The 25,925-nt window shown below is 36.4% G+C and overlaps 2 protein-coding genes and 1 long non-coding RNA gene across 4 annotated transcripts; 1 reads left to right on the forward strand and 2 right to left on the reverse strand.

Annotated features, from left to right (window-relative positions):
• Positions 1 to 6,442: 6,442 nt before the first annotated feature.
• LOC127514875 (uncharacterized) lies at positions 6,443 to 11,538 on the reverse strand. Its single transcript, XR_007930728.1, has 3 exons — positions 11,405 to 11,538; positions 9,939 to 10,123; positions 6,443 to 9,521 (listed from the first exon to the last, which is right to left on the reverse strand). It is a non-coding gene; the product is annotated as an uncharacterized LOC127514875 (long non-coding RNA).
• oxtra (oxytocin receptor a) lies at positions 10,045 to 21,057 on the forward strand. 2 transcript variants are annotated; one of them, XM_051898127.1, is made up of 3 exons: positions 10,045 to 10,144; positions 10,381 to 11,482; positions 20,256 to 21,057. In XM_051898127.1, the coding sequence occupies exons 2-3, from the start codon at positions 10,561 to 10,563 to the stop codon at positions 20,504 to 20,506; spliced, it is 1,173 nt and encodes a 390-aa protein (XP_051754087.1). In that variant the 5' UTR covers positions 10,045 to 10,144; positions 10,381 to 10,560; the 3' UTR covers positions 20,507 to 21,057. The 2 variants fall into 2 exon arrangements, with proteins under 2 accessions (XP_051754087.1, XP_051754088.1); XM_051898128.1 differs by having other exon boundaries at positions 10,119 to 11,482.
• Positions 21,058 to 22,886: 1,829 nt separating this feature from the next.
• cav3 (caveolin 3) lies at positions 22,887 to 25,657 on the reverse strand. The gene is made up of 2 exons (XM_051898129.1): positions 25,285 to 25,657; positions 22,887 to 23,626 (listed from the first exon to the last, which is right to left on the reverse strand). Exons 1-2 carry the CDS (start codon positions 25,393 to 25,395, stop codon positions 23,285 to 23,287), a joined length of 453 nt encoding a protein of 150 aa, XP_051754089.1. The 5' UTR covers positions 25,396 to 25,657; the 3' UTR covers positions 22,887 to 23,284.
• Positions 25,658 to 25,925: the final 268 nt, after the last annotated feature.

Here is a 25,925-nt window from a genome sequence, read left to right on the forward strand (position 1 = left end):
ATATATCAAGTGTTAATCAAAAGGACCCGCACATGACACGTGGGAAAAAATAATGAATAATAATTAAATAATTAAGAATTAATTCCCACGACATAATTCGCTTATTACTTCGTAATTAGTAAATCGTTTAGTAAATCATGGCCTACTAATGCATTACCTCATTTTGATTACATTAAAATGAAGTAACAAATTATTAGTACAACGTGGCCACGGTTTACATAAACGAGGGAACAAATTCTTTATTCGTGGCAATGATTTAATTAAAACAAGGGAACAAATTCTTAATTCATGGCCACGATAAATATATATATTTTTTCTGTGCTGCTAATCCACTTTGCATGCGCTTCCAAAGGATGAAGACTCTGGCTCAAATTGGTATGGTAAAACCAACACCATTGTTACTGTTTGTATCACTGTGTATACAAGTGCTGAGGAAGCCTCCGGAGCTGAAATTCAGATATGGTAATGGCCGTTTCGTTTCAAACATGCACTGTAAGCAGTAGACCAATCACAACAGACTGGACCATCTGTGAGAAAAGTGGTGATGCTGCAATAAATATTAGGAGACCAAATTAGGAAAGCAGCGATGAAAGGGCCCTCACACTCATGCCACCGCCACCCGGTGGCTTTAGGAAATCAGAGCATGGTGGGCAATATGCATTTCAGTATATAAATATAGGAGGACTATGTCAGTCATTTGTATTTGCCACACTTCCTGCTACCAGCTGGTGGCGCTATGACTATAACTAAATTTTGGCATGTAGATGTCTTCAGGCCAGGACTCTTATCAAACATGTGAAGTTTGGAGCAGGTTGGACATGACTTACAAAAGCTTCCTGTTTCACGGCGAAACATCAGATTTTGTCAGGCCGCCACAGACACGACGTTCAACGAAAACTCAAGATCATTGCAATTTAACATCGCTAAGGCTTTAAGATTTGACTGACCTTATATGATGTTGTTCTGGTTAAATCTCAATGAGGAGTTATCACAGTGTAAAACATGATATTTCCTGTTGCCTGCAGGTGGCGCTATGACTGTAACTGAATATTGGCTTGTAGATGTCTTCAGGCCAGGACTATTATCAAACTAACATTGTATGCCCGAGTTACAGCAACTTCCTGTTTCATTGAGAAACATCAAATTTTGTCACGCCCTTCAACGAAAACTCAAGACCTTCGCAATTTAACAACTCAAAGGCCTTTAGATTAGACTGACCAAATATGATGTTGATCTGATTAAAGCTCTAGGAGGAGTTTGTTAAAGCACAACATCTGGAAATGGCAAAAACTGCAAATATTTTGCAGAGAAAATTCAAAATATCTTACTTCCTGTTGGGTTTTCAGATTTTGTAGGTATTGGGCTGTTACCTCTGTCTACTGAATTTTATACTTGTATGTGAAAATGTGGCGCGAAGGGCGCTTAATTGAAATTTTGTAGGTGGCGCTATTGAGCCATTTTGCCACACCTAATAATGAAACCCATATCAGACGTAAATTTTCTCCACTTCTGACATGTGTGCAAAGTTTCATGAGTTTTCGAGCGTGTTTAGGCTTTCAAAAATGCGATTCATTTCAGAGAAGAAGAATTGACCAAGCAATTACAATAGGGTCCTCACACCATCGGTGCTCAGGCCCTAATTAAGAATCTTTACAATAGCATAATAGGGGCACTTTATAAGAGTCCAACTGACTAGCTGCTTTTGCACTAAAATCAGACATTGCATGACTTTGAATTGATATATATTACAAAATAAGATAGATATATGGCAGAAGTTATGCTAAGTGGAAAGTTACTTCATTAAAAACAAAGGATTGCTTTGTTATAAAAATTAAGTTAGACCCTAGGGTTCCTCTATATCAATATACATCTGTGGTCTCTTTCTCAGTCTTTCCCTCTCTTTCTCTGACAAGCTAATAAGCTAATTTTGTTCACTAAGAAGATTAAATTTGTTTCAAGTAAATGAGGTGTCGTAGGCTGGGATTTACTCTTCTTTGAATGAAGGTTGTACGTTAATTCCCACACGTCCAAACTGCACACTCTGGACTTTTTAAGTATATTAACAATTCTGCGGGTGTATACCATCCCTAATCTCCTGTTTTTCATTCATAATTTAATTTTTAACGTTGTCAAAACATCCCTTTTATATCTCAAATTAAAGTCCTATATGAATAATAGAATGTGTATGAAAATGATGCCTGTTCTATTTCCTTGGATTTTCATTTTGTTTCTGTAATGAAATGTGATGCAGAGGTATTTTACATCTCATAAAAAATATACAGATGTTTTCTTCTGCCTCATCTAGCGCTTGCTGGAAAACGTTCTGTAACGCAATTCCAAATTTAAACAACTCGTTTAGGCAATTTCGAAGTCCCATTTTCAGAGAGTCTGGATTGATCTGAAGATCTCTCTGGATGAGACGTCTTCATTCACTTTATGCCTTTTCCTATAGAAATACTAAAATATGACCGTATCCAATTTCATTTGAGAATAAGCCCTCACATCTTCTATTTATGAACCACCTTCGTGTTGTTTTCATCTTATCTCAGTGCTGTCAGAACAAAAAGAAAAATAACCCTTGAGAGAGGTAAGATACTGAAAAATGATGCTATCTCACTCCATAAACAGCTCTAGTGCAGCATGGTTTAGAAATACTTAGAAGAGCCTGAACTATACCGTGTTCATTTCATTTACTGTGATTTAAAAGGAATCTCAACACTGGCCTCCAAAATATGTTTCATTTTGATGTTTGGGGCCTGTCTTGAATTTATATCTAAACATCTGATCCAGTGATATCTTGTCATGCTTGTCTATGTTAATAAACAGTGAACTCATTTTCTCTGTCAGCCTTAAAGTGTACAACAGTACTGCCAAAACCCCCAGAATACATCACTTCACGCATGCCAAGATTTAGGTCTACTTATCATGACTGTTTTCATTAGCATTTGCATGTACGCTATCGTTTAGCAAACATGCCCCACAGGATAGAAAACAATTAATAAAGCAATAAAGCGAATTATTATTTTTGTTTTAGCCCTCTGCACAACAAGATTCAAGAACACTTATTTTGTTTAATAAATTATTTGAATCTGTAAACGTACCTTAAAGGTAACAGAGATTTTTTTTTTTTTTTTTCAAAATTTACATGTCAACATCATTAATCCTTCTTCCAAACCGTGTTTTTGTCCTGCCCTGATTCACTATGGTAAGCCTATTATAAGTGTTTATATTTTAGACCTGTCGGGATGGTTTTCACGGAAAATTGCGTACACATGCTCGCCCGTGCGTGTCTCGTCGTATCTGTAAATACAGATAAGTTGCTCCGGCTACTTTAATGCATGTTTGGGTGTGGGAGTGGCATAGTTTTCACAAAAAAATCGAGAAAGGTTGACATGGAGCACTCTAAATCTCCAACCTTTTGAGGGAATCACCCGTTTCACAAAAACGCAGAACAGAGGAGAGTCTGCTGGCAAAAAGAGAACGCGACAGAGTTCGTAATAAAACGAGAATCAACATTAACTTGGCTTTTCGGGGAAGGCGAGAACTGAGGGATTTTAAAAGTTGTAAAAGTGATGCGGAGATTGTGTTTTATTACTCAACAGGTGATTATAAGGTATTTTATTGAACAGATAAATTGCCATATGTAGCTCTCTAACATTTATTGAGTTCATTTTAAAGCATTATCTAGGGTGAAGGGTCATATTCATCTGCACAAAAAACCAAAACTGTTTATTACTACTATATTTAAAAAATCCTGTTCTGAACCTCATCATTCAAAATAATATTTTTTGTCCTTCTTGGAAGTCTTGGAGATATTTTAAGTGTGCTATACCTCACTAAACAAATATCATCACAATTCAAGGTTTTGTATTTTATAATGGGAGAGTTTGTCAAATAGCATCTGAATCACTGCATATTTTCAGTGCTATGGATCAGTTATAGTTATTACCAATGATCACCAGTATGTTTAATACATGGTTTGTTATTTTCTTTCTTCATTTTTGTCAACACTACAAAATATCCCAACATATGTGAATCATTTACCATTCAAATCTGGATCTGTACTGGTCAAATGTTTCTGCCAACTAGAAATCTTTCTGGCAAGTGGAAATGGAAATGTTTCTACAACCACATTTTTCTTCTTTTTCAAGCATACTGCCCATTTGTTTTAGCATTATTATTCCGTAACAATTATACAAAAAATTGTGATTCTGATCCCACTATGTAAGTCTAAATATAGAATCAACACAAACTTTTTTTCCATTAGAAAAATGGCAATGCTATCTGTAGCCTAAATCTACATTAGCTTTGACTTTAGGGGAAGTGCTGCATGATAGCGTGTGTTCTCTCTTCCCTGTTTTGTGTCTTTGTCCTCTCTCTGTGTACACATCTATCTGTGTGAAGGTAAATACAAAGTCAGACTACCCTTCAGTGACTTGATTTAATTTAATTCTGTGCATTCAGTTTATTATCAGATAAACAGTTGTACCCATAAAGAATTTACATCAGATCTATCAATGTACAATGTAACATCATAAAGGTAAATAAAATTTTGTTTTCTTTTAATAGTGTAATGATACACTTAGTTGCCCTTGATACATGCTCTGTATATTATAATGATTATGTTGATATAGAACAGACGCACTCACATGGCTATCGACTAGGTAGCAATGATCCATGAAAGGCCAACCACTCATTAGCAGTAACTTAGTTTCCAATGGCTGCAAGGTTGACTTTGAACCAACCTTATGTAAAACAATATTTACCTTTCTTTGACATCTCTGCATTTTAGTGGTAGATATAGCATTAGTATATATATATATATATATATATATATATATATATATATATATATACAGTGGGTACGGAAAGTATTCAGACCCCCTTAAATTTTTCACTCTTTGTTATATTGCAGCCATTTGCTAAAATCATTTAAGTTCATTTTTTTTTCCTCATTAATGTACACACAGCATCCCATATTGACAGAAAAACACAGACTTGTTGACATTTTTGCAGATTTATTAAAAAAGAAAAACTGAAATATCACATGGTCCTAAGTATTCAGACCCTTTGCTCAGTATTTAGTAGAAGCACCCTTTTGATCTAATACAGCCATGAGTCTTTTTGGGAAAGATGCAACAAGTTTTTCACACCTGGATTTGGGGATCCTCTGCCATTCCTCCTTGCAGATCCTCTCCAGTTCTGTCAGGTTGGATGGTAATCGTTGGTGGACAGCCATTTTTAGGTCTCTCCAGAGATGCTCAATTGGTTTTAAGTCAGGGCTCTGGCTGGGCCATTCAAGAACAGTCACGGAGTTGTTGTGAAGCCACTCCTTCGTTATTTTAGCTGTGTGCTTAGGGTCATTGTCTTGTTGGAAGGTAAAACTTCTGCCCAGTCTGAGGTCCTGAGCACTCTGGAGAAGGTTTTCGTCCAGGATATCCCTGTACTTGGCCGCATTCATCTTTCCCTCGATTGCAACCAGTCATCCTGTCCCTACAGCTGAAAAACACCCCCACAGCATGATGCTGCCACCACCATGCTTCACTGTTGGGACTGTATTGGACAGGTGATGAGCAGTGCCTGGTTTTCTCCACACATACCGCTTAGAATTAAGGCCAAAAAGTTCTATCTTGGTCTCATCAGACCAGAGAATCTTATTTCTCACCATCTTAGCAAACTCCATGTGGGCTTTCATGTGTCTTGCACTGAGGAGAGGCTTCCGTCGGGCCACTCTGCCATAAAGCCCCGACCTGTGGAGGGCTGTAGTGATGGTTGACTTTCTATAACTTTCTCCCATCTCCCGACTGCATCTCTGGAGCTCAGCCACAGTGATCTTTGGGTTCTTCTTTACCTCTCTCACCAAGGCTCTTCTCCCCCGATAGCTCAGTTTGGCCGGACGGTCAGCTCTAGGAAGGGTTCTGGTCGTCCCAAACATCTTCCATTTAAGGATTATGGAGGTCACTGTGCTCTTAGGAACCTTAAGTGCAGCAGAAATTTTTTTTGTAACCTTGGCCAGATCTGTGCCTTGCCACAATTCTGTTTCTGAGCTCTTCAGGCAGTTCCTTTGACCTCATGATTCTCATTTGCTCTGACATGCACTGTGAGCTGTAAGGTCTTATATAGACAGGTGTGTGGCTTTCCTAATCAAGTCCAATCAGTAAAATCAAACACAGCTGGACTCAAATGAAGGTGTAGAACCATCTCAAGGATGATCAGAAGAAATGGACAGCACCTGAGTTAAATATATGAGTGTCACAGCAAAGGGTCTGAATACTTAGGACCATGTGATATTTCAGTTTTTCTTTTTTAATAAATCTGCAAAAATGTCAACAATTCTGTATTTTTCTGTCAATATGGGGTGCTGTGTGTACATTAATGAGGAAAAAAAATGAACTTAAATGATTTTAGCAAATGGCTGCAATATAACAAAGAGTGAAAAATTTTAGGGGGTCTGAATACTTTCCGTACCCACTGTATATTGTGAAAGGCGCTATACAAATAAATGTGAATTGAATTGAATTGAATAATTTACCTCCGCATTATATTATTTGTAGTGATATCTTCTAGTGCCACAATATGAGTTTATCACATAATCATTCTCGTTAAAGTTGAGTTATGTACACTCAAAAATGTTGCAAAATACTAAGCTTTTAATCGTCTTAACCACAAAAAAATGTGTAAAATTAAAGCAAGTGCACTTCTTAAAAAGCCATTGCTGTCTGAAAAAAACAAAAACAAAAAAACATCAAAGAGAGAATAAAGTTTTTGGCAGAACATGGGAAGTTTGATTCAGAGTGGTTCAGCAGAGTTGTGTGGAGTGATCAATCACAGTGAAACACGAGTTGCATGTTGATGCTCCAGAGTGGTGTCTTTAAAAAATCTGGTGAGAAATATAATAATAAATGCATCTCTACCACAGTGAAGCATGGAGGAAGAGATGTCATGGGGAGCCTTTTTAGCTGCTGGTATTGATGAGCTACTTCACTGTGAAAAATCATTTAATGCTTTGGAGTACAGGAGAATATTGCAGAATGGCTTGCTTCCCAAGTGGAATGATCAGATGTTATTTTTCAAGAAGACAATGCTCTTGCACAAATTGCAAAGACAACCAAGAAATGGCTTGAGAACAAGTCCATCATGTATTGGTGTGGTCAGAGTCCAGATTGGAACCTTCTCTAGTGATTATTTGGTCTCACATTAAACTCAAACTAACTGTGAGACATTTTTCAACTACTCATGAACTGTTTGAAGCCACTAACATTGATGGAACAACACTGACTCTTCTTCTTGTAAAAAGCTGTCTGCAAGTTTACACAACTTAATCATTTAAAGAAAATAAAAGGGGAAGGCTTTTTCAAGTTACTTTATCTACAGTATTTTTGCAATTCTTACTAATATCCTGACCAGTAATTTGTGATTAAGGTTAAGACCATTAAAAGACAACTAAATATTTTGCCATTTTTGGCTTGGCTTTGCACAGGAGTGTACATTCAGAAGAATATTAAAGAATGAATATCTCTTTCTCTCTTCATTATTTCACCTGTTTTGTATTTTGTACAGCACACACCACATATTTTACAAATCAATAACCCCTCTGGCCTATGTATCTTCATTTCTTTTTAATTTTATTAATTTTCCCATTTATTTATTTATTATGGGACGGTTGACCATTTCCAGATACTTTCTTAGCATCGTTTTTGTTTTAACCAATTACACTTGCCAAAGGGAATGAAATTTGAAAATCAAATTATGGTGGAGTTGTGCCAGGGATGATAATGAAAACCAGGCTTACTGTTCAATGATAATGGGCAATACAAATCATAATGCTGACAGAGGAGACACGCTGTAAAAATAATGATTTGGTTCTTTAGAAATATACCTAGGAAAACAGCTTTACGAACATTTATAAAATCTCCAACAAGCAAAAATTATGCTTTTTACTGAATCTTACGCAACTGATTGTTGTTTAAAAACTAAACGAGTTGTTTAAAATTTCTAGAAGAAGTCCAGGCCTGTTCCCTTACGCCACTGCTACCACTGAGAATAATGAGTGAGCTTTGCTGTAAATAAACAGTGCAGTCAGAAGAATACATCTCCTATAGGGTCAGCCAGGTCCTGCTATTTTCTCTAGAAGAAGCCGGACTGTTTTTGAAGCTCAAAACAGTGATTATCTAAGGTGACTGCAGTCATATTCTGAGCCCCTCTTTGGTGGCCAAATGAGATTTTAGGATGCTGCTGTGGTAGAGATGGCGTTATTATGCCAATTATGAGCCTTACAGCATGCCAGGAAGCTGCACTTGCACATTTAGCTTTGATTCTCCATGAGTGTCATATGGACTTGTTAGAGGAATTTTGTTAAACTAGGCAATCTGTGCATTTCATTCCACGGGAGCTGTTTTTGGGTAAATTTGTTTAAAATTGAAGTTGACATGTGAACCCCATTCAGTGGCTTTGCCTGTTCAGCAGGAAGCATCTTGAGATTTAACTACAGATGCCACTGACAGGTGTAATTTACAGCTCTTTGTGGTCTCAGCAAGATTTCTCTCAGCACTGCGACAGGGATTCTTTGAACCTATACTGCTATATGAGGCAGCTGGCTTATGCATATTTTCACCAAAGGTACTGGAGGCAGAAGTTTTGTTTGGAACATAATAAGACAAAGTCATTTAATGCAAATGAACTTGCCATGCAATAGAACGCCATTCACTTCGCACAACATCCTTTCCTTTCAATGACTTAGATTTAGGTCTGTTGGCCATGATAGCACATGGTTTAAAAGCTAAGATGTTAGATTATCAGAGTCGAACAAACCATTTTCTTGCAATGGCCACATGGGATATCTGAGGTCCTGTGACGTCCAAACAAATGAGTGATGGTGAGATACCAGTGCACTAGTGGGGCTGGAAAACATGAAGGTTGATGTAGCATGGAGTGATTTATTCCTCTTGAAGCTGACCAGTTTGACAAATTGGGGACATTCCACCATTGGGTGTTATGAGTGACAGCAAAGTGGTTGATTTAGCGCAGTCGATGGATTGCACAGTGTCAGTCTTTAATGATGATTTGGTGAAGTTTTTCTTTCTTATCACATCCATTTGAACTATTATAGTCAATTCAAATGACTTCACATATTCTAATCCTCTCCATTGTGACTATCACAGACAGATTAGCAACATGTTTCGAGGGCAATGTGATCTGCATGTACAACACACACACACACACACACACACAAAAACACATCTGTTTTTTGTTCATAATAAGAAACATACCTACATTTAAAAGTGTAACAACAAAACCAATGCATTTACTTTCCATTATAAGTTATGAAAACATGTTATCGTGTGACATTAATAAGTTATGTAATTTTCGTAACTGATGGTTGATGTCCTTCCTTGGCCGGCACTATTTTATAAGCGTGTTGACTTTCAGAAATCCTCCTGACCCTGGTATGCAGCGCGTCCACTGAGAGACGCTGACGCAGTTCAGGATTCGGGCATTCAGTTGATGGAGTGTGATAAGGCCTGTTTGGGGCATACTAATAAGTCATCTTGAGGTGGATATTCAAAACATGAGCTGCAACCTCTCAAATGCCACCAAAGATAAATGTTATTCAATGATAACAGTGCTGGCTGATATTTTGTATGAATTAGTCAAATATTGTTGTGTTAATGTGCTGGAGAAAGATGTCTGCTGGGCAGTATTTCATTAATATTTATCTACATGTATAACTGCATTTAGTTTAAGTATATTTTATATCATCTCCTCTGATTCTGCTCTATTCCCATCATAAATCTTATTTGATCGCTCTAAAAATAGCTTACTTTTCATCATAACTGCCCTTAATAAAAAGGAAATATGTTCCCTAATTACAAGGCAGTTAACAACATGCAAGCACTGAAAACATTTGATGACATTCAGGCTGTTTCAGGGGAACTTACTGATTTGCAATAGAGCACACGGACCCCTAGTGGAAGTCACGGGTATGTTTGGGTGAGGAGAGCCATTGAGAAGATGTATAAGTGGTGATATCGTGACGCGCTCCATTCAGTGCGAACCGAGTGAGAGCAAAGGAGGTTCTCCACATCTAGGACTCTGCTTTACACCAACTCTGCCAGCTGGAAACCTAATAAAATGGATAGCAATTGTAAGTACTTGCACATTAAAAATTATATTTACAATGTTAAAATATATTTTCAATGTTTAAAATATTATTAAGTTATATTTTTATAATCTTTACATTGAAATAACTGGATAAATGCATCTATTTAATTTATAATTCATAAAAAACAAAACAAAAAAACATGCTTGATTGTAAAATTTAGGCTAAATGTGATGGATTACAAAAAAAAAAAAAATCTATAATGTTAATTGTGTTTATAGTTAACAGTAAAGGTTGAAAACAGCTGAGGAATCAGCACCAAGCAGCAAAGGGCTTTCCCTGTTCCTGGAGATCCTTGTGGTGCCACCTGTTAAGTTAAAGGGCTACTGGCTGATTATGCGCGAGGAAAAATAATCATTTCTTTGACATTTGTGGAGAAGTAGGCGTGCGCTTTTGGCACCATGGAGGACATCTTCAAGGATCAAGACTTTTGGTCCTTCAATGAGTCATCTAGAAACTCCAGCGTCACCAATGAAACTTACGGCGTGAACCAGACGGTGAACCCCCTGAAGCGGAACGAAGAGGTGGCAAAAGTGGAAGTTACTGTATTGGCCTTGGTGCTCTTCCTAGCACTCGCTGGTAACCTTTGCGTCCTTATTGCAATCCACACAGCCAAGCACAGTCAATCTCGCATGTATTACTTCATGAAGCACCTCAGCATTGCAGACTTGGTCGTGGCTGTCTTCCAGGTTCTTCCTCAACTCATCTGGGACATCACATTTCGCTTTTATGGACCAGACATCCTGTGCAGGTTGGTGAAATATCTTCAGACCGTTGGGATGTTCGCCTCCACGTACATGCTGGTGCTGATGTCCATAGACAGATGTATGGCAATCTGTCAGCCACTCCGTTCTTTACACAAGCGAAAGGACCGTTGTTACGTGATTTGTTCTTGGGCGCTAAGCTTACTTTTCAGCATCCCACAGGTTTATATATTCTCCTTACGGGAGGTGGGTTCAGGAGTATATGATTGCTGGGGAGATTTCGTGCAGCCCTGGGGAGCGAAAGCCTACATTACATGGATTAGTCTGACAATATACATCATACCAGTGACCATTCTGAGTGTCTGCTACGGCCTTATAAGCTTTAAAATATGGCAAAACTTTAAAAGGAAGACGAAGAAGGACCCGTGTATCACTCTCACAACCAAAACATCGAAAAGCAGCGCGCTCACGCGGGTCAGCAGCGTCAAGCTCATTTCCAAGGCCAAAATCACCACTGTTAAAATGACATTTGTTATCGTACTGGCTTATATAGTGTGCTGGACTCCGTTTTTCTCCGTACAGATGTGGTCAGCATGGGATCCTGAAGCACCAAGGGAAGGTAAGTTTCTTGAACAGTTTGATTAGCGTTTTACCCACGTGCAATGCGAAACTGATTATGTAGAGAGGAGGGCTAATTGTTAACTACAGCCTAAAATTGAAGTAGTTGGTGGCATCGGTGAAGGAAGTTCGATTAACAATTGATTAGTCTGGGGAATTTTCATTTCATTGCTATTTTGGTGGCAGTTACAAAAAGTTTCCTCACCTTAATTTTGCTTCTGGATCCACATGCCATGTTGTCTTGAACTTACATTCTTAGTTTAAAAAATACCTTTTTCTTATCTATCTATCTATCTATCTATCTATCTATCTATCTATCTATCTATCTAGGTCCAGGATATTGCAAAATATCAGGCAACACATGAAAAATAGATAAAATATAGGAAACTTAAATATATTTTTAAAGTACCTCACTAATTAAACTAGAGATTCTAGCCTATAGGTAGGTTCAGTTATGACGTAAGTTTGTAGGCCAATCTGAAAGGCTTTTTGCAATGAGTTAACTCAGAAGTTCCCACAATAAGGTCCGTAAACTTTACTTGAAGAAACTTCCCGTTTTGTTCTAAAACAAATGTGACCCTGGACCACAAAACCAGCCATAATTTTTTTTTATGTTAATTTGAAATTGAGATACATCATCTGAAAGCTTGATAAATAAGCTTTCCATTGATGTATGGTTTGTTGGACAATATTTGGTCGAGATACAACTATTTGAAAATCTGGAAGGGTGAGGGTGCAAAAAAATCAAAATATTGAGAAAATCGCCTTTAAAGTTGTCCAAATGAAGGCCTTAGCAATGCATATCCACTCACAAAAATAAATTTGTGATATATTTACAGTAGGAAATTTATCTTCATGGAACATGATCTTTACTTAATATCCTAATGATTTTTGCATAAAAGAAAAATCAGTAATTTTGACCCATACAATGTATTGTTGGCTATTGCTACAAATATACCCGTGCTACTTATGAATGGTTTTGTGGTCCAGGGTCACAAATTACACACAGTCATACATAAAAACTGTGAATTTTGATTTCTGTATACTGACTAACATGCTATGCTATGCTATTTTCACATTCAAATTAAATATACAATTATCAGTCTGGTCATACACAGGTAAGATATAGCCGACAAAATTAAAATGGTAGCCCATGTGAGATGGCTCCTGACCATGACTATTTTGTTCTTTCAAGCGTTCTTTTCAAGGCACAAGAAAAGAAGCTGGTTTTAATATATTGTAATACATTGGATAGGATGAATAAGGTTCTATCAGTCCAGATCTAGGATTGCTGTGATGGGCATCTTAATTTTAAATCACTACAGATGTACTACGCTATAAACGGCGGAGCTATAAAGACCAGCCTCGGGGAAACATTAATATTCAGAAAAGCTGCACCGCTTAAATCATGTCTGCAGTATGAGAAATCACCTACCCAAACAAACCCAGCGAGAACGGCTGATAAGTAACTGTTTTGTGAATAAAAGAATGATGCAGCTATGACATGAATACTGTATATTACATATGATGAAATCATGTGCTCGATTGATAAATTATTTACAAATAGTCATTTTGTTTTTAAATGTACACAAATGTAGAAGTTTTCAGTGTGACATTTCAGTGACATTTAGAAATTCTAAAACTTTTGAGCTTACTGAAACTTTACATTATTTAAAAACTCTAATTGATATATTTTTAGCTATTATTTTTGTAAGCTCAAAAGTTGGATTCATCCTGCATGGCTTCTCTTGTGTATTTGAAAAAAAAAAAGACAAGGAAAAAAAAAAGTGAACAATGTTCTTTCAATGAGTTTTACCATGTTTGTCTTGCTATAAAGAGACTCACATGTCGCACACTTCAGAGAGAAAAATTAAATATTATCAGACTCAGAGGAAAGAGAGTGTGAGATACTGTCTTGCATCATGACCTCCACCATACAAAATATATGTAACCATGATTACATCCAAAACATTTTCAAAGTCTAAATATTAAGACAACTCAGAACAGATTTATGCATCAACAGTGGCTGACAAAGCCATAGTGGAATGCAGTTACTAATGACATTTCCCCAAATGTGTGAAATAATATCTGTTTCTTTTGGCCAAGACCAGGTGATTAGTTTTATAACACTGATGATCTGATGTGCTTAAACCCCAGCTGCAGCTTTAATAAGATTAAATGACAGCTGAAAACAGCATCTTCCTGTTGAACTTGCATATGTTTGCTTTATTTTGAGACCATGTTGGGTTTGGCAGTGTCATTACAGGTTTGGCCACTAGTTTTGTTCTCATCTCCATGACTCTTACTTGAATTACAAGAGAAAAACAGCTTTCCACTAAGTCTTGCACCTTTTTTGAACAGTAAAAACATTTGGACAAATGACACTTAGGGCTTCTGTAGGGCTTCTAAAATGAAGAGCAATACGCTGAGTTGTATGTACATTTTGTAAATATACACTACCGTTCAAATGTTTGGGGTCAGAAAGATTTTTTAATTATTATTCAGCAAGGACACTGATCAAATGTGACAGTAAAGGCTTTTACAGTGTCACACAAATGCTGTTCTTTTGAACTTTCTATTAATCTAATAATCCCTCCAAAAATGTATATTACAGGTTCACAACATTGATAATAATAAGAAATATTTCTTAAGCACCAAATCAGCAGCATATTATTTCTGAAGGATCATGTAAGACTGAGGACTGGAGTAATGGCTGCTGAAAATTCAGCTTTGCCATCACAGGAATAAATTATATTTTTAATAAATTAAAAAAAAAAAAGTTATTTTAAATTGTAATAACATTTCACAATATTACTTTTCACTGTATGTTATAAATGCAGCCTAGGTGAACATAGGAAACTTCTTTCAAAATGAATTTCCGAACCCCCACTTTTGAACAGTATGCGTTTTAAAGATCAAGTACCTTAATACTGTAATCGTTTTAGCCTGATGAAAAAAAAAATGTGCTTAAGTAAATCATCCTCTAGCTTTGCATCCAGTTAAAATGTTAAATCTTACTTGAAGTGTGCAGAATAAAGCACTTTTGCAGCCTGGAAACTCTTTTTCATTGCTTCGTATTAAAGAATATTTTCTTTCCTTCTCTCTGTTCATTGATCTAACTGCCAATGGTACAGAGATGTGCTTGCCCAGTTTTCTCTGATGCCTGTAAGCTCAGCACAAATAGGAGGTAGCAAACAGAAAAGCAATACACTTGACTGAAGCCCTATCTGGATCTGTTGCTTACTCCTTCATTTCTAAATTCAATTTCCTTTACTCTGAGAGACGAAAGGATCAAACGGAAAAACGATGTGTCTGGATGTTTGATGCGTATGACCACACAAGTGCGCAAAAATGTACATTGAAAAACAAGTTCTTGTCAACCTGTTTGGGTCTTATTTAATCAATGTGTACAGAACATTAATATGATTTTTTTTTTTTTTTGCTTACCGTAAATTGCTTACAGTTGCCAAATTTGCTTTTGGTTTTTTATGTTATGTCTTTTTTAAACTTGTGATAGTCATGGATGTTTGTTGAATATAGAGAATTATGCTGCCTTCACATGCTGTCAGAAATTTCAGTTACACTTTATTTTAAGGTCTTAGTTATTACATTGTAATTATACATTTAAGTACTGTAATAACAATTAACTGCATGTGCTTACTATAGATTTATGGTTGGGGTGAGGGTTTGGTTTAGGGTTAATTGCATGTAATTATGCATATTTTATAGTTATTACTACAGTAACTACATGTAACGTGTAACAATGACACTGTAAAATAAAGTGTTACTGAAATTTCCTACTTCCCACTTCTGAAGTCGTGATTACGAGCTCTTGACGTTCAAATGCTTTATTGTCTGAAAGAATAGGAATCATGGAGGACACCAGGTTTAGTCTAGCCTATTTCTTATGGAAATCTTATTAAAGCCAGAATGTCCCTTTCATTGACAACCCTATATATAAAATACCAGTGCTTTTGTATACATTCACAGCTATCTAGATCAAGAGTTTCGGTCAAATACATGTTTCGGTTTTTCAATAACATTTTGCTGTGTATAAATCATAAAATATGCTTCAAATGGATATTCATATATGTAAATATGCACTACACTAATGAATACCAATCACAACAGAGCCCAACTCAGTAACTCGGGTATCAAAATTAAATTAAAAGAATTTTCAAGTAAATATGACTTGACAGGGTGTTCATGTTCAATATTTAACTAGGAAACTCGTATTTACTAATTACTAATAGCACGTGAAGGCAGCATTAGTTCTCCATATCTCCGTATTCAGACCTCTTTTGGCACGTGAATGCACAGAAATGTGTGGTTTCATAGTTTATACACTATAATTTAAGATGTTCTCACCTTCTTTCTGTTTGCTCTGGTTCCCTTTTGTTCTTCTGTAGAGTCTGTGGTGTACTGTCAAGTTGAAAAGAACCAGCATTACTGATTTTCAAGATATTCCTTCCTTTGGATGCTTTTCCCACTATAGGTTTTTTTCTACCAAGCCTAACCAGCAGGACTTCTTTGGTTGTTTTTCTATTCCTGACATAGACAGGTCTTTTTGAAATGCACCACAGTGTATTTTCAGAAAGATTTTGGGAAAAGGGCTCCGATGGGTTCATGGTTCATGTATCAGATTCTTCTTTTCTACCCTCATGCGTCATCCATTTCTCAGACTGAGGTCATCCAGACAGAAGAATTTCTCAGGAGAATTGATTTATTTCACAGCCCATATACATTAGACTGCAATAGGCATGTCACGTTTAATCGCAGTACACAATCAGCTCACCACCAGAATACTAATCAGACTTTTGATTACTATCACCTGGTTCTCATTTCCTCCTTGCATACTAACAATAGTATTTAAGGACTACCCAAGTTGCCATGTATGGCAAAGTCATGTCAGTATTCTAATGGTGATTCAGACCATGTAAGTGCTCAGATTTTTGACCTGGTTTTCTATATTTATGTATATTATTTGCAGGTTTTGGATATATTTTTTCTCATGTGTAAATACCTGAACATGGATTGTCAATTTTTGTCTTAAGATACAATCACATTAGCGAAAATTCAGCAAAATCGTGCAGACTAAAACGGTTCATTGCCAACAGTGTAGCGAAGTATGAAGCACGACTCACACAGAAGTCACTTTCAAACCAAGCAGCTTTCTATTGGTCAATGCTTGACAAACTTGAACCCGCTGCAAAATTTCTATTTCTATGGACTGCACATTCTATATTTCTATTTCCTGTGTTGAGGGTAACGCATTACAAGTAACACGAGTTACGTAATCAGATTACTTTTTTCAAGTAACTAAAGTAACGCATTACTTTAAATTACTTTTTCCAATAAGTAACACAAGTTACTTTGTTTTCACATTTATTGACTGACAGCTCTTCTATCCCCATGTTGAGAGAAATCGGGGGTGAGCCCTCTCCTGCGCAGATGTGACTTTGCATTTCCTTCAGCCTGAGGTTTATTCATTTCACTTTTGGTGTGAAAGGGCTTTTACGTTTTCCAAAAAATAGTAGTATTTTGATGTAGTTATTAAAAATAAACAAGCAATCCTCAGCCAGGTGAGAAAAAGTAAAGCAAAAGTAATGTAACACATTACTTTCCGTAAAAAGTAACTAAGTAATGCAATTACTTTTTTAGGGAGTAAAGCAATATTGTACTGCATTACTTTTAAAAGTAACTTTCTCCAACACTATTTCTATAGACTGCAAAAAATAGTTTAGTTTTTAGGTTAATGTTTTTTAATATTTATATTAATAATAAATGTAACTATTCATTAGTACACTGCCATTAAAAACTTTGGGGTCTGTTATGCTTACCAAGGCTGCATTAATTTGATCAAAATACAATAAAAACTGTAATATTGTGAAATATAATTACAATTTAAAATAACTTATATCGGTTTAAATGTGCTTTAAAGTGTACTTTGTTCTTGTGATGGCAAAGCTGAATTTTCAGCAGCCATTATTGTAGTCTTCAGTGTCACATGATCCTTCAGAAATCATTATTCTGATTATCTGCTCAAGAAACATTTATTATTATTATTATTATTATTATCAAAGTTGAAAACAGTTGTGCTGATTAATATATTTGTGGAAACAGTGAAACATTTTTTTCAGGATTCTTTGATAAATAGAATGTTCAAAAGAACAGCATTTATTTGAAATAAAATCTGTATAACATTTTATAAATGGCTTTACTTTCACTTTTGATTAATTTATTGCTTTGAAGTATTAATTTCTTTAAAAATACTTACTGACCCCAAACTTTTGAACAGTACAGTGTATGTCATATTTTGCCACCGTTTTATAGAAGCAGCAAGTGACTATAACCAGGTGTGACCATAAGTGGTACGCAGGTGCGCATGCGCAGTAAAAATAAACGATGCGCGCCAGAAAACATGAAGGGAAGCGCTTTTTAGGACCAACATTTTTGAGGACCGGTTTACTTGCTGGAGTAGGATTTTTCTCCATCTCTGGTAAGATAGCAATCATGATGATAAGTGTGTTCTTTAATTATTAGGTGTGCAACGGATCGCAGTTAATCCGTGATCCGTACGGATAAGGTCCAACGGTTCGGCACACCATGTGATTCGCGGATTAACTGCTAAATTTAACCATCATAGAGTAAAGGTTTATCATTTGGACGTGTTTTGTCTCGCCAATTAACACATTCAAACGATTTTAAAAGCGGAAGAAGAGGCGAAAATCGGGACACGCGAGCTGTTATCTGTGCGCACAGCCTCACACCCCCGAAACGCGCGCACGCAGACAGAGAGAGAGAGACAGAGAGCGCTCGAACACCGAATTAATTCCTCTTTCGCGTTTACTTGCGCTTGAACGGACACATACACACAAAATTATGTCTAAATACCTGTCTCGGCAAGTATTCTCTCGGTTATGTTAACAGTTGAGAAAAACCGGATGTGTGTCACTTATTCGGTCCGTGCTTGTGACAGCAGCCTAATATTCTTGCTGTTGTCAGTGTCATTAATGTTAGTAAAATAAAATAAAAAAAATCATTATCATCATCTACCATGTTTGAGAGAAAAGAAGATAGTGAGGAAAGCAGTCAGGAGGAAAGTGATGAGGATAGCTTTTAGGATAAGACAAGTGTGTCGCTTAAAGTGTCACACTTGTATTATCCAGGTGCTGCCTTGAGAACCAGACCAAAAAAAGTTATGTGCACCCCTGACTATAACCCATGGTTAAAGGGGTTTTTCCTTCTACTCGTGCCTGAGAACACCTCTTTCCCATGATGATAAAATCACAGTAATGTATGACCTTGATTGGCTCATTGCTTAAATGTAAATAGGAGCAAAATGAGTTTACCTCAGTCAGTCATCTCCTGCTTTCTAGCTTAGCAGATCTTTCAGCATTGTTATGAGCTAGCAAACAATCTGTTGTTTATTCTGTCTATATTTGTCTGTTTGTAAAAGATTTTAAAGAAGGACAGCTCAGTGACAGATTATACTGATTACACCACAGTCCACCAATGCTGTTTTTATTAAAAAAAAAAAAAGATAAAGAAGTCATCTGACATCATGCTTCTCACAGCAAATAATGTTTAATGCCACATAGTGTATGCATATCCTTTCAAGATTGAAGATAGTGATAAAGCATGTCTGAACTTGGGACACTGTGCTGAATGACATTCAAGATTTCCCTCTTTTTTTCCTTTTTGGACTTCTAAAGATAAACAGTGCAGTTGTGCAGACCCTTATCAAAATACTGTAGCCATAATAAATCACTTCATTCGCAAATGACTGTTGAATTAGTGTCTAATGTCTTCCCGGTAATATGTTTTCATCTTCCTCATTGCAGTCGTTCATTCAGATTTAATCTGCGCTAATATCGGATCTGAGGGATTGCTCTGTATGATTCGATCTGCGCTAATATTGGATCTGAGGGATTTCTCTGTATGAGGTTAAATACAGGACACCAGCCTATACTACTCGTCTCAAATAGTTCTCAAATATCAGTTTGGCAGGAAATGTCACTCTTACACTAAAAAAAAAAGTGTAGGATTTCCTTTGAAACACTTTTCACTCAGAAACTGCTTTTTAAATAATTACAAAGAAACGGCAAGTAACATTGAATTAAACGTGAATTTTTGAGGTACAGTAGAAAGACTGAAATAATATTTTCTTGTAAAACATAGTCCAATAATCTTTGTTTTATTTACAACTTTGAAATTTTATTTTTTAAAGTGGTGTAAAAGTCATCCTATTAAAATTGAGATCATGTGCAATTATTGAAGTTACTCATTTTCTCTCTGTGCTTGTTTATAACAAATTAAGAAATGTTCTCACTGTATAACTAATGTCCATACAATGAGACAGCAGAGGTGAATGTAATGTGACTTTAAGGTGAAGTGTGTAATTTAGGTTCCGAAAGGGGATTTTTGCAGTGATGCCATGGAAGAACCATTTTGGTTCCCCAAAGAACCCACCATTTTTTTTTCTTGGTGTGAAGAACATTTAAAAAAAATCTCAAGAACATTTTTCCACTCTAAAGAACCTGGAAATGTGATGGATGTTGAAGATTCTTTATGGAACCATCAATGTGAATAAATAACCTTTATTTTTAAGAGTATAGTCATTATATAATTAACATACAATATTACAATATTATGAAAGCATTGACAGAGCAGAAAATTAACCTAACAGGTTAAAACAAGATCACTTAGTTGGAATACAATGTGTGTTCTGCTCTTTACATTGTTTAGTTAAAGCTGTTTCTTTTCCTCTACAGCAATGCCCTTTATCATCTCCATGTTGCTGGCCAGTCTGAACAGCTGCTGTAACCCCTGGATCTACATGTTTTTTGCTGGGCATCTCTTCCATGACCTTAAGCAGAACCTGCTGTGCTGTTCCACGCTCTATCTGAAGTCTTCTCAATGCCGCTATGATCCGGAGCAAGATTCCCGTAAGAGCAACTCCTCCACCTACGTCATCAAAAGTACCAGCAGCCAGCGGAGTATCACCCAGACCTCCGTCACATAAACCAGATGTACCTCCAAACCATTTTTTTTTCCACAATTTGAAAGCCAGATGAAGGACAGGAAAGCTAAAATGTAAACCCACACAAGACTGCAATGCAAGCTAAATGTCACAATCAGTTTGCTTCAGCTGTGTTTTCGTTTGGGAATTATTCAGAATTTCATTTTAATTACGCCTCTTCTTTTCACCCGTTTTCTTATCTCTAAGGACCTTGAGCAGCAGTCATCTGTTCCTTACCTTCATGTATTGTGTTTCTAGACATTACAGAAGGAACGTTGTTCAATTCTGACCATGTTTATGGTGTACTGACACTAGTCACAGGTCTTCATCGTTTAAATTGCTATATGATTGTGCACACACATTCCGCTTGGCATAAACGTGTCTTGGTGCTGGGCACCAAAATTTGCAGCGCTTCATGAATCTCATGAAGTACAAAACATAACAGTTGTTATGTACCAAAAAAACCTTCGTTCACTGACATAGATCTATTTAGGAGAAGCAAAGTTTGCATATGGCCTGAACAGCCAGATGGATTTACACTTGGCTGATTCTCAAACCACCAGATCGGATTTCTAACGGTCTTAAATGTGTCTTAGAGTGTCCAAGTGTAAATACCCCCGATGTGATGTAAACATGCAAAAACCACTGAATCTTAAAGGGATAGTTCTCCCAAAAATGTCATCCATTACTCAACCTTATGTCTGCCTATAAAATGCTTATTCATAAAAAAAAGGAAAGGAAAGCAGTGAAAAGTAATAAAATGTTCACTACTTATCGTCAAAGATGAAGTACTGAATACTTTGCACGTACTGAAGACGAAAGCAGGATTATATCACTTTAGGGGCTGTTTACACTACACTGTTTTCAACTAAAAATGGAAAACTTCTTTTGCATTTTGGCCGTTCATTTACATGACAGCGGCGTTTTGGGGGATTCAAAGTGCAAGTTTTTGAACACTACGGTTATAACAACACCGTGTAAACTACAAAAACGCAATTTTGTGAAAACGGTGGCATCATGCGCATGCATATTACGTGTTCAAGCTATTGGCACGTAGTGTTTCTTTACAAAGTTACATCGCCAACTACTGGCCTAGCATGCAAAATACAGCGTTTTAGTTGTTTTCGCGGATCCGTGTGAACGGGGATTGTTTTGACAATGTTGTTGTCTGTATGCGAAAAAACTTTTCCGTTTTTAGTACATTGTTGTCTTATAAACGTACATATGCGTTACAAGGAGGCAACTGTCACTAGCTACACAAAACAGCTTACATGCTGATTTCAGTTGAGGAGGTTAACAACACAGATGAAAACAAGATTGGCTAGTGAGAAACATGGCCAGTTTATCATTTTTAATAACCTTGATTTGTTAAAATAGATTTTTTTTTTAATTTCGTTGTTTGTTTTAAGAACACATGCACTTTTCGTTGTTGGCACATACATGTTCTTGATATTACTGTTCTTTATCATTTTACATGTAAACTTTACTGTCAAGCCTTGAGGACCACATTTCTTTGCAAAATGTTTCTGCAATGCATTATGGTAATCAAATATGACAAACAGCCGATTTGTTTTTAAAAGTGAAGGACTGGTTGTTTACTCCACTTTTATGGTTGGTTGTCTTGTAAGAGAGAGTATTTGTAATCAATAAGATTAAAGTGTTTATTCCACTTACATATTTTGCTTAATATTGCTAAATACTTATGATTACGTTTGTTGCTTCATCTTTATAAAATATTCTGAAGAAAAAATGTTTAAGAGGACAAGTAAATTTTACATAATTGTTTACGAGTGCTGCAAGATGAGAAGGAAAAAGAAAAGGCAGTATTATCAGTAGAAGATATTTATTTCATAAGGTTTAAACACTCTATTCACTGAAACTTTTGTTACTTTCCCATTTAAAAAGCTACTGATTTTTCTTCCTGAAAAAATATAATGACAATTTACTTTTAATATGTGTAGCTGTAGATTTTATTTATTGAAATAAATTGTATGTGTTGATGTCTAACTGTGAGTATATGTGTTGACAAGTGGAGTATAAAAAGCCACACTGTAAAATCATAATATTATATTTTTTGACAGCTGTACCCTTTCGTATTTATTAGTGGAAATGAAACGTTTCATCATGAATTCATTGCATCGGTTTAAGAAACAAAATCATATCCAATGGGTGACAAATGTGGGAGCATAAAAATTATTTGTTGAATTAATTAGTTGTTGTAATGCAGCAAACTTGCTTTACACAAATGAAGCCAGAACTTTTTTTATTCTCATTTAAATCCCCACACTCTGTCATTTATTAAGTTGAAAACTTTTTGAACCTAAAACTCACAAAACATATATATATATATATATAAAGCACAAATAAAGCACAATTCAAACCATTACTGTTTAAACCAAAATGTTTAATTAGTAGTTGTACAGAATACATCTGACATTGTCATGATAAAAATACCACACTCAGCAACATACCATTTTTAATCTGTCAAACTTAGAAACCCCATGATATCAGCTATCAGATAAGACTTATTCTCCATTGTCAGTCAGAGACGCCTTTAATCATAGATATGTTTCTCTGAACAAGCAGGTGGCCTAATACTGAATTGCTCCAAAAGCCTCTTACGTACACTGAGAACATAAAAACACTGCATGGGGCACTGCATATGCATTTCTTTCATTGATGTAGTCTTTTCATTTTTAGGGAACCCAAAATTAGATATTTGTAAAATAAAACATTTTCCTCCAAGGACCGAACATGTAAACCTCAACTTGTCTAGGAAATCTAAACCTCTTTGCGTAATGCCACCCGTACACTGCTGAAAATTTTCCCTAGAGCTTCGAACAAGGGGTCACAGAAGGTGTGGATGCAGAGAGAGTAGATTCGACTCAGGCACTGGGTCTCAATCAGATAGCTCTTAATGCAGGGCATGACTGCCCAAATGTGACAGAAGGAGATGCAGGCAAAACAGAAGCCCCACAGCAGCGCCACTGGGATGCCAAAGATGGCGGACAGCACACGGTAGCACCAGTACTTGGAGACGGTGAAGGTGGTGTAGCTGGCCTTCCACACTCCATCCATACTGTGGGTGCCATCGGGCTCGGCTATCACATCCTCAAAATCCACCTTGGATTATTGTGGGACAAAAGATATGGTAACACTGGTTAGTACAAGTTTTCAAGGACCAGAGATTTTCTGCCAAAGCTTAGCCTATTGAGCAACCAGAAGTCAATGTCAGGCATGTGGCATGGGTTCTCTACTGTTTGTGCTCCTAAAATGGAGGATGATTAATTCTCCAAACAGTGAAATTTGATATCAAAATACCCCCATCAGTAGAAGGCAGTCTGGCACCTTGTTTATTTCAGCTTCAATCTCTTAATAGAGAGTAAGAGGAACTATTTCAGTAAGTTATTTAAAATCTTTATGTAACAGCTAATATTCAGTAAATATGCAAAATGGAGTTTGGACAGTAGTACACTGACAACATTTGGAATTAAACTATTGAATGAGATGGAGATTACTGGAAATCTAAATCTCAAAAAAATAATACTTTTTTAAAGAAATTAATACTTTTATTCGGCAAGGATACATTAAATTGATCAAAAGTGACAGTAAAAACTGTATTTCAGATCAATTCTGTTCTTTTGAACTTTGCATTCTGAAGAAAATGTACCACAGTTTCCAAAACAATATATATAAAAAACATTTAGTAGCACACAATTTTTTAACATTGATAATAATAAGAAATGTTTCCTAAGCATCAAATCAGCATATAGAATGATTTCTGATGGATCATGTGACACTGAAGCTGAAACTTTGCCATTACAGGAATAAATTACAGTTTAAAATAGAAAACAGTCATTTTAAATTGTAATAATATTTCACAATTTTACTATTTTATTGTATTCTTGATCAAATAAATGTAGGCTTGGTGAGCAAAAACATAAACTATATATAAGCAGTGAGATATATATAGATATAGATAACTACGAGGGTATATCACTGTTGTTATTAGCAACACTTTGTACACTTCTCACTGTTTATCTAGTTTATAGACTGTTTATTATATATCTATATATAGTGAGAAGTACACAAAGTGTTGCTAATGACAACAGGGATCTTACACATAGTCAACAGTGAAAGAACACCATAGTGTAATTTTTACCATATACTATATAAATTTGTATAAATGGCTCAATAAATAGTCAATATAAAAAAAATCACAATTTTCCCTACTAATCTAGTGAATTATTAAAACACATGGGGGCTACTGAAGAAGTAATACATTTTACTGTCTGACACACCCTTTTACCTCCTTCTATAAATACTGATAGTATGGCCTGTCCTGGCAGATGAAGTAGGTTTAGTGCTATTTTTGGGTCATGCCGTGTAGCTACAGTGTAAGTGCAGCTCACACACAAGCAAGTCTGTCTCTACGGACCAGATCACCAATCCACTCATATCAATTCCACCATTTAGGAAGTTAGTGAATAGTTTGCATGCTTTATCAGTTTCTCAAAATGTATTTATAGCTATATGTACACATTTGTGTCAAATATATGATTATTGGGCTATTTCGACTGAACAAAAAAAAATATATATATATATATATTTATTTTTTTTGCAAGCTATTAGTTTCTGCAAATATTTCCCAAAACCAACACGTTTTTTTCTTTTTGTTTAAATAGCATTTCAACTAAAATTAACAACCAAGTTTCAGTGCCAAACTTGTTAACACACACAGAACTAAAAGCATGGTATGGTCAAACCAAAAACACACATACCTTCACAACATCTTCATTGATCTGCTTGGGGTCCCTGTTGATCAAGTCAATCTCCTTGGTGTGACTATCCCTCAGGATTTTCTCCTCGTTGGTGTTATACTGGTCCGCCATATTGGGGGCCTCTGGCCCAAGACTGGTTAGAACAGGATAGGTGTATTGCAGAAGTGTCCGAAATAAGGAGAGTGAAGCAAACTCGACCGAAGGAAAAGTGTCGGAATGGCCCCACAGTCCCTAGTCCCTCTTAATTCTTCAATCTGTGGACTGACGACACGCCTGGAATGCTAGGGACAGCTGCGCCGGCCAGGGCTCCTGTCTAAAGAAGGGTCCTGTCTCTCTCTCTTGCTCACGCTGACTGTCTCACTCTGTATGTTACCCTCCTCTACCCCCACCCATTACCTATTCTGCCCCACACAGCCCATACTCCCCAGTCCATAACTCACACACTTGGTAAAAGCACCTCTTGAAGGGGAAACCAGGGGCCGTGTCACATTTCACACACGGCTGCGGGGTCAGCCAGGCAAGAGTTGCACAGTGGCATGAATTTCCACTGTGAAGTGTTGCTTTGAAAACTGATGCCCAAAAACTTGTACTCAAGTCAGATACAATACATATTGTCATTTTCAAAGCATTAATATTAGGTG

This window comes from Ctenopharyngodon idella, chromosome 6 (genome assembly GCF_019924925.1).
Source record: "Ctenopharyngodon idella isolate HZGC_01 chromosome 6, HZGC01, whole genome shotgun sequence".
Lineage (NCBI taxonomy): Eukaryota > Metazoa > Chordata > Actinopteri > Cypriniformes > Xenocyprididae > Ctenopharyngodon > Ctenopharyngodon idella.

Bases quoted from the DNA above. Each gene is read 5' to 3' on its own strand.
- oxtra (XM_051898127.1), top strand. From the start codon at position 10,561: ATGGAGGACATCTTCAAGGATCAAGACTTTTGGTCCTTCAATGAGTCA. The intron at 11,483-20,255 runs GTAAGTTTCTTG...TTTCCTCTACAG, and splicing joins TCCTGAAGCACCAAGGGAAG to CAATGCCCTTTATCATCTCC.
- cav3 (XM_051898129.1), bottom strand. From the start codon at position 25,395: ATGGCGGACCAGTATAACACCAACGAGGAGAAAATCCTGAGGGATAGT. The intron at 23,627-25,284 runs GTATGTGTGTTT...CAATAATCCAAG, and splicing joins TCAATGAAGATGTTGTGAAG to GTGGATTTTGAGGATGTGAT.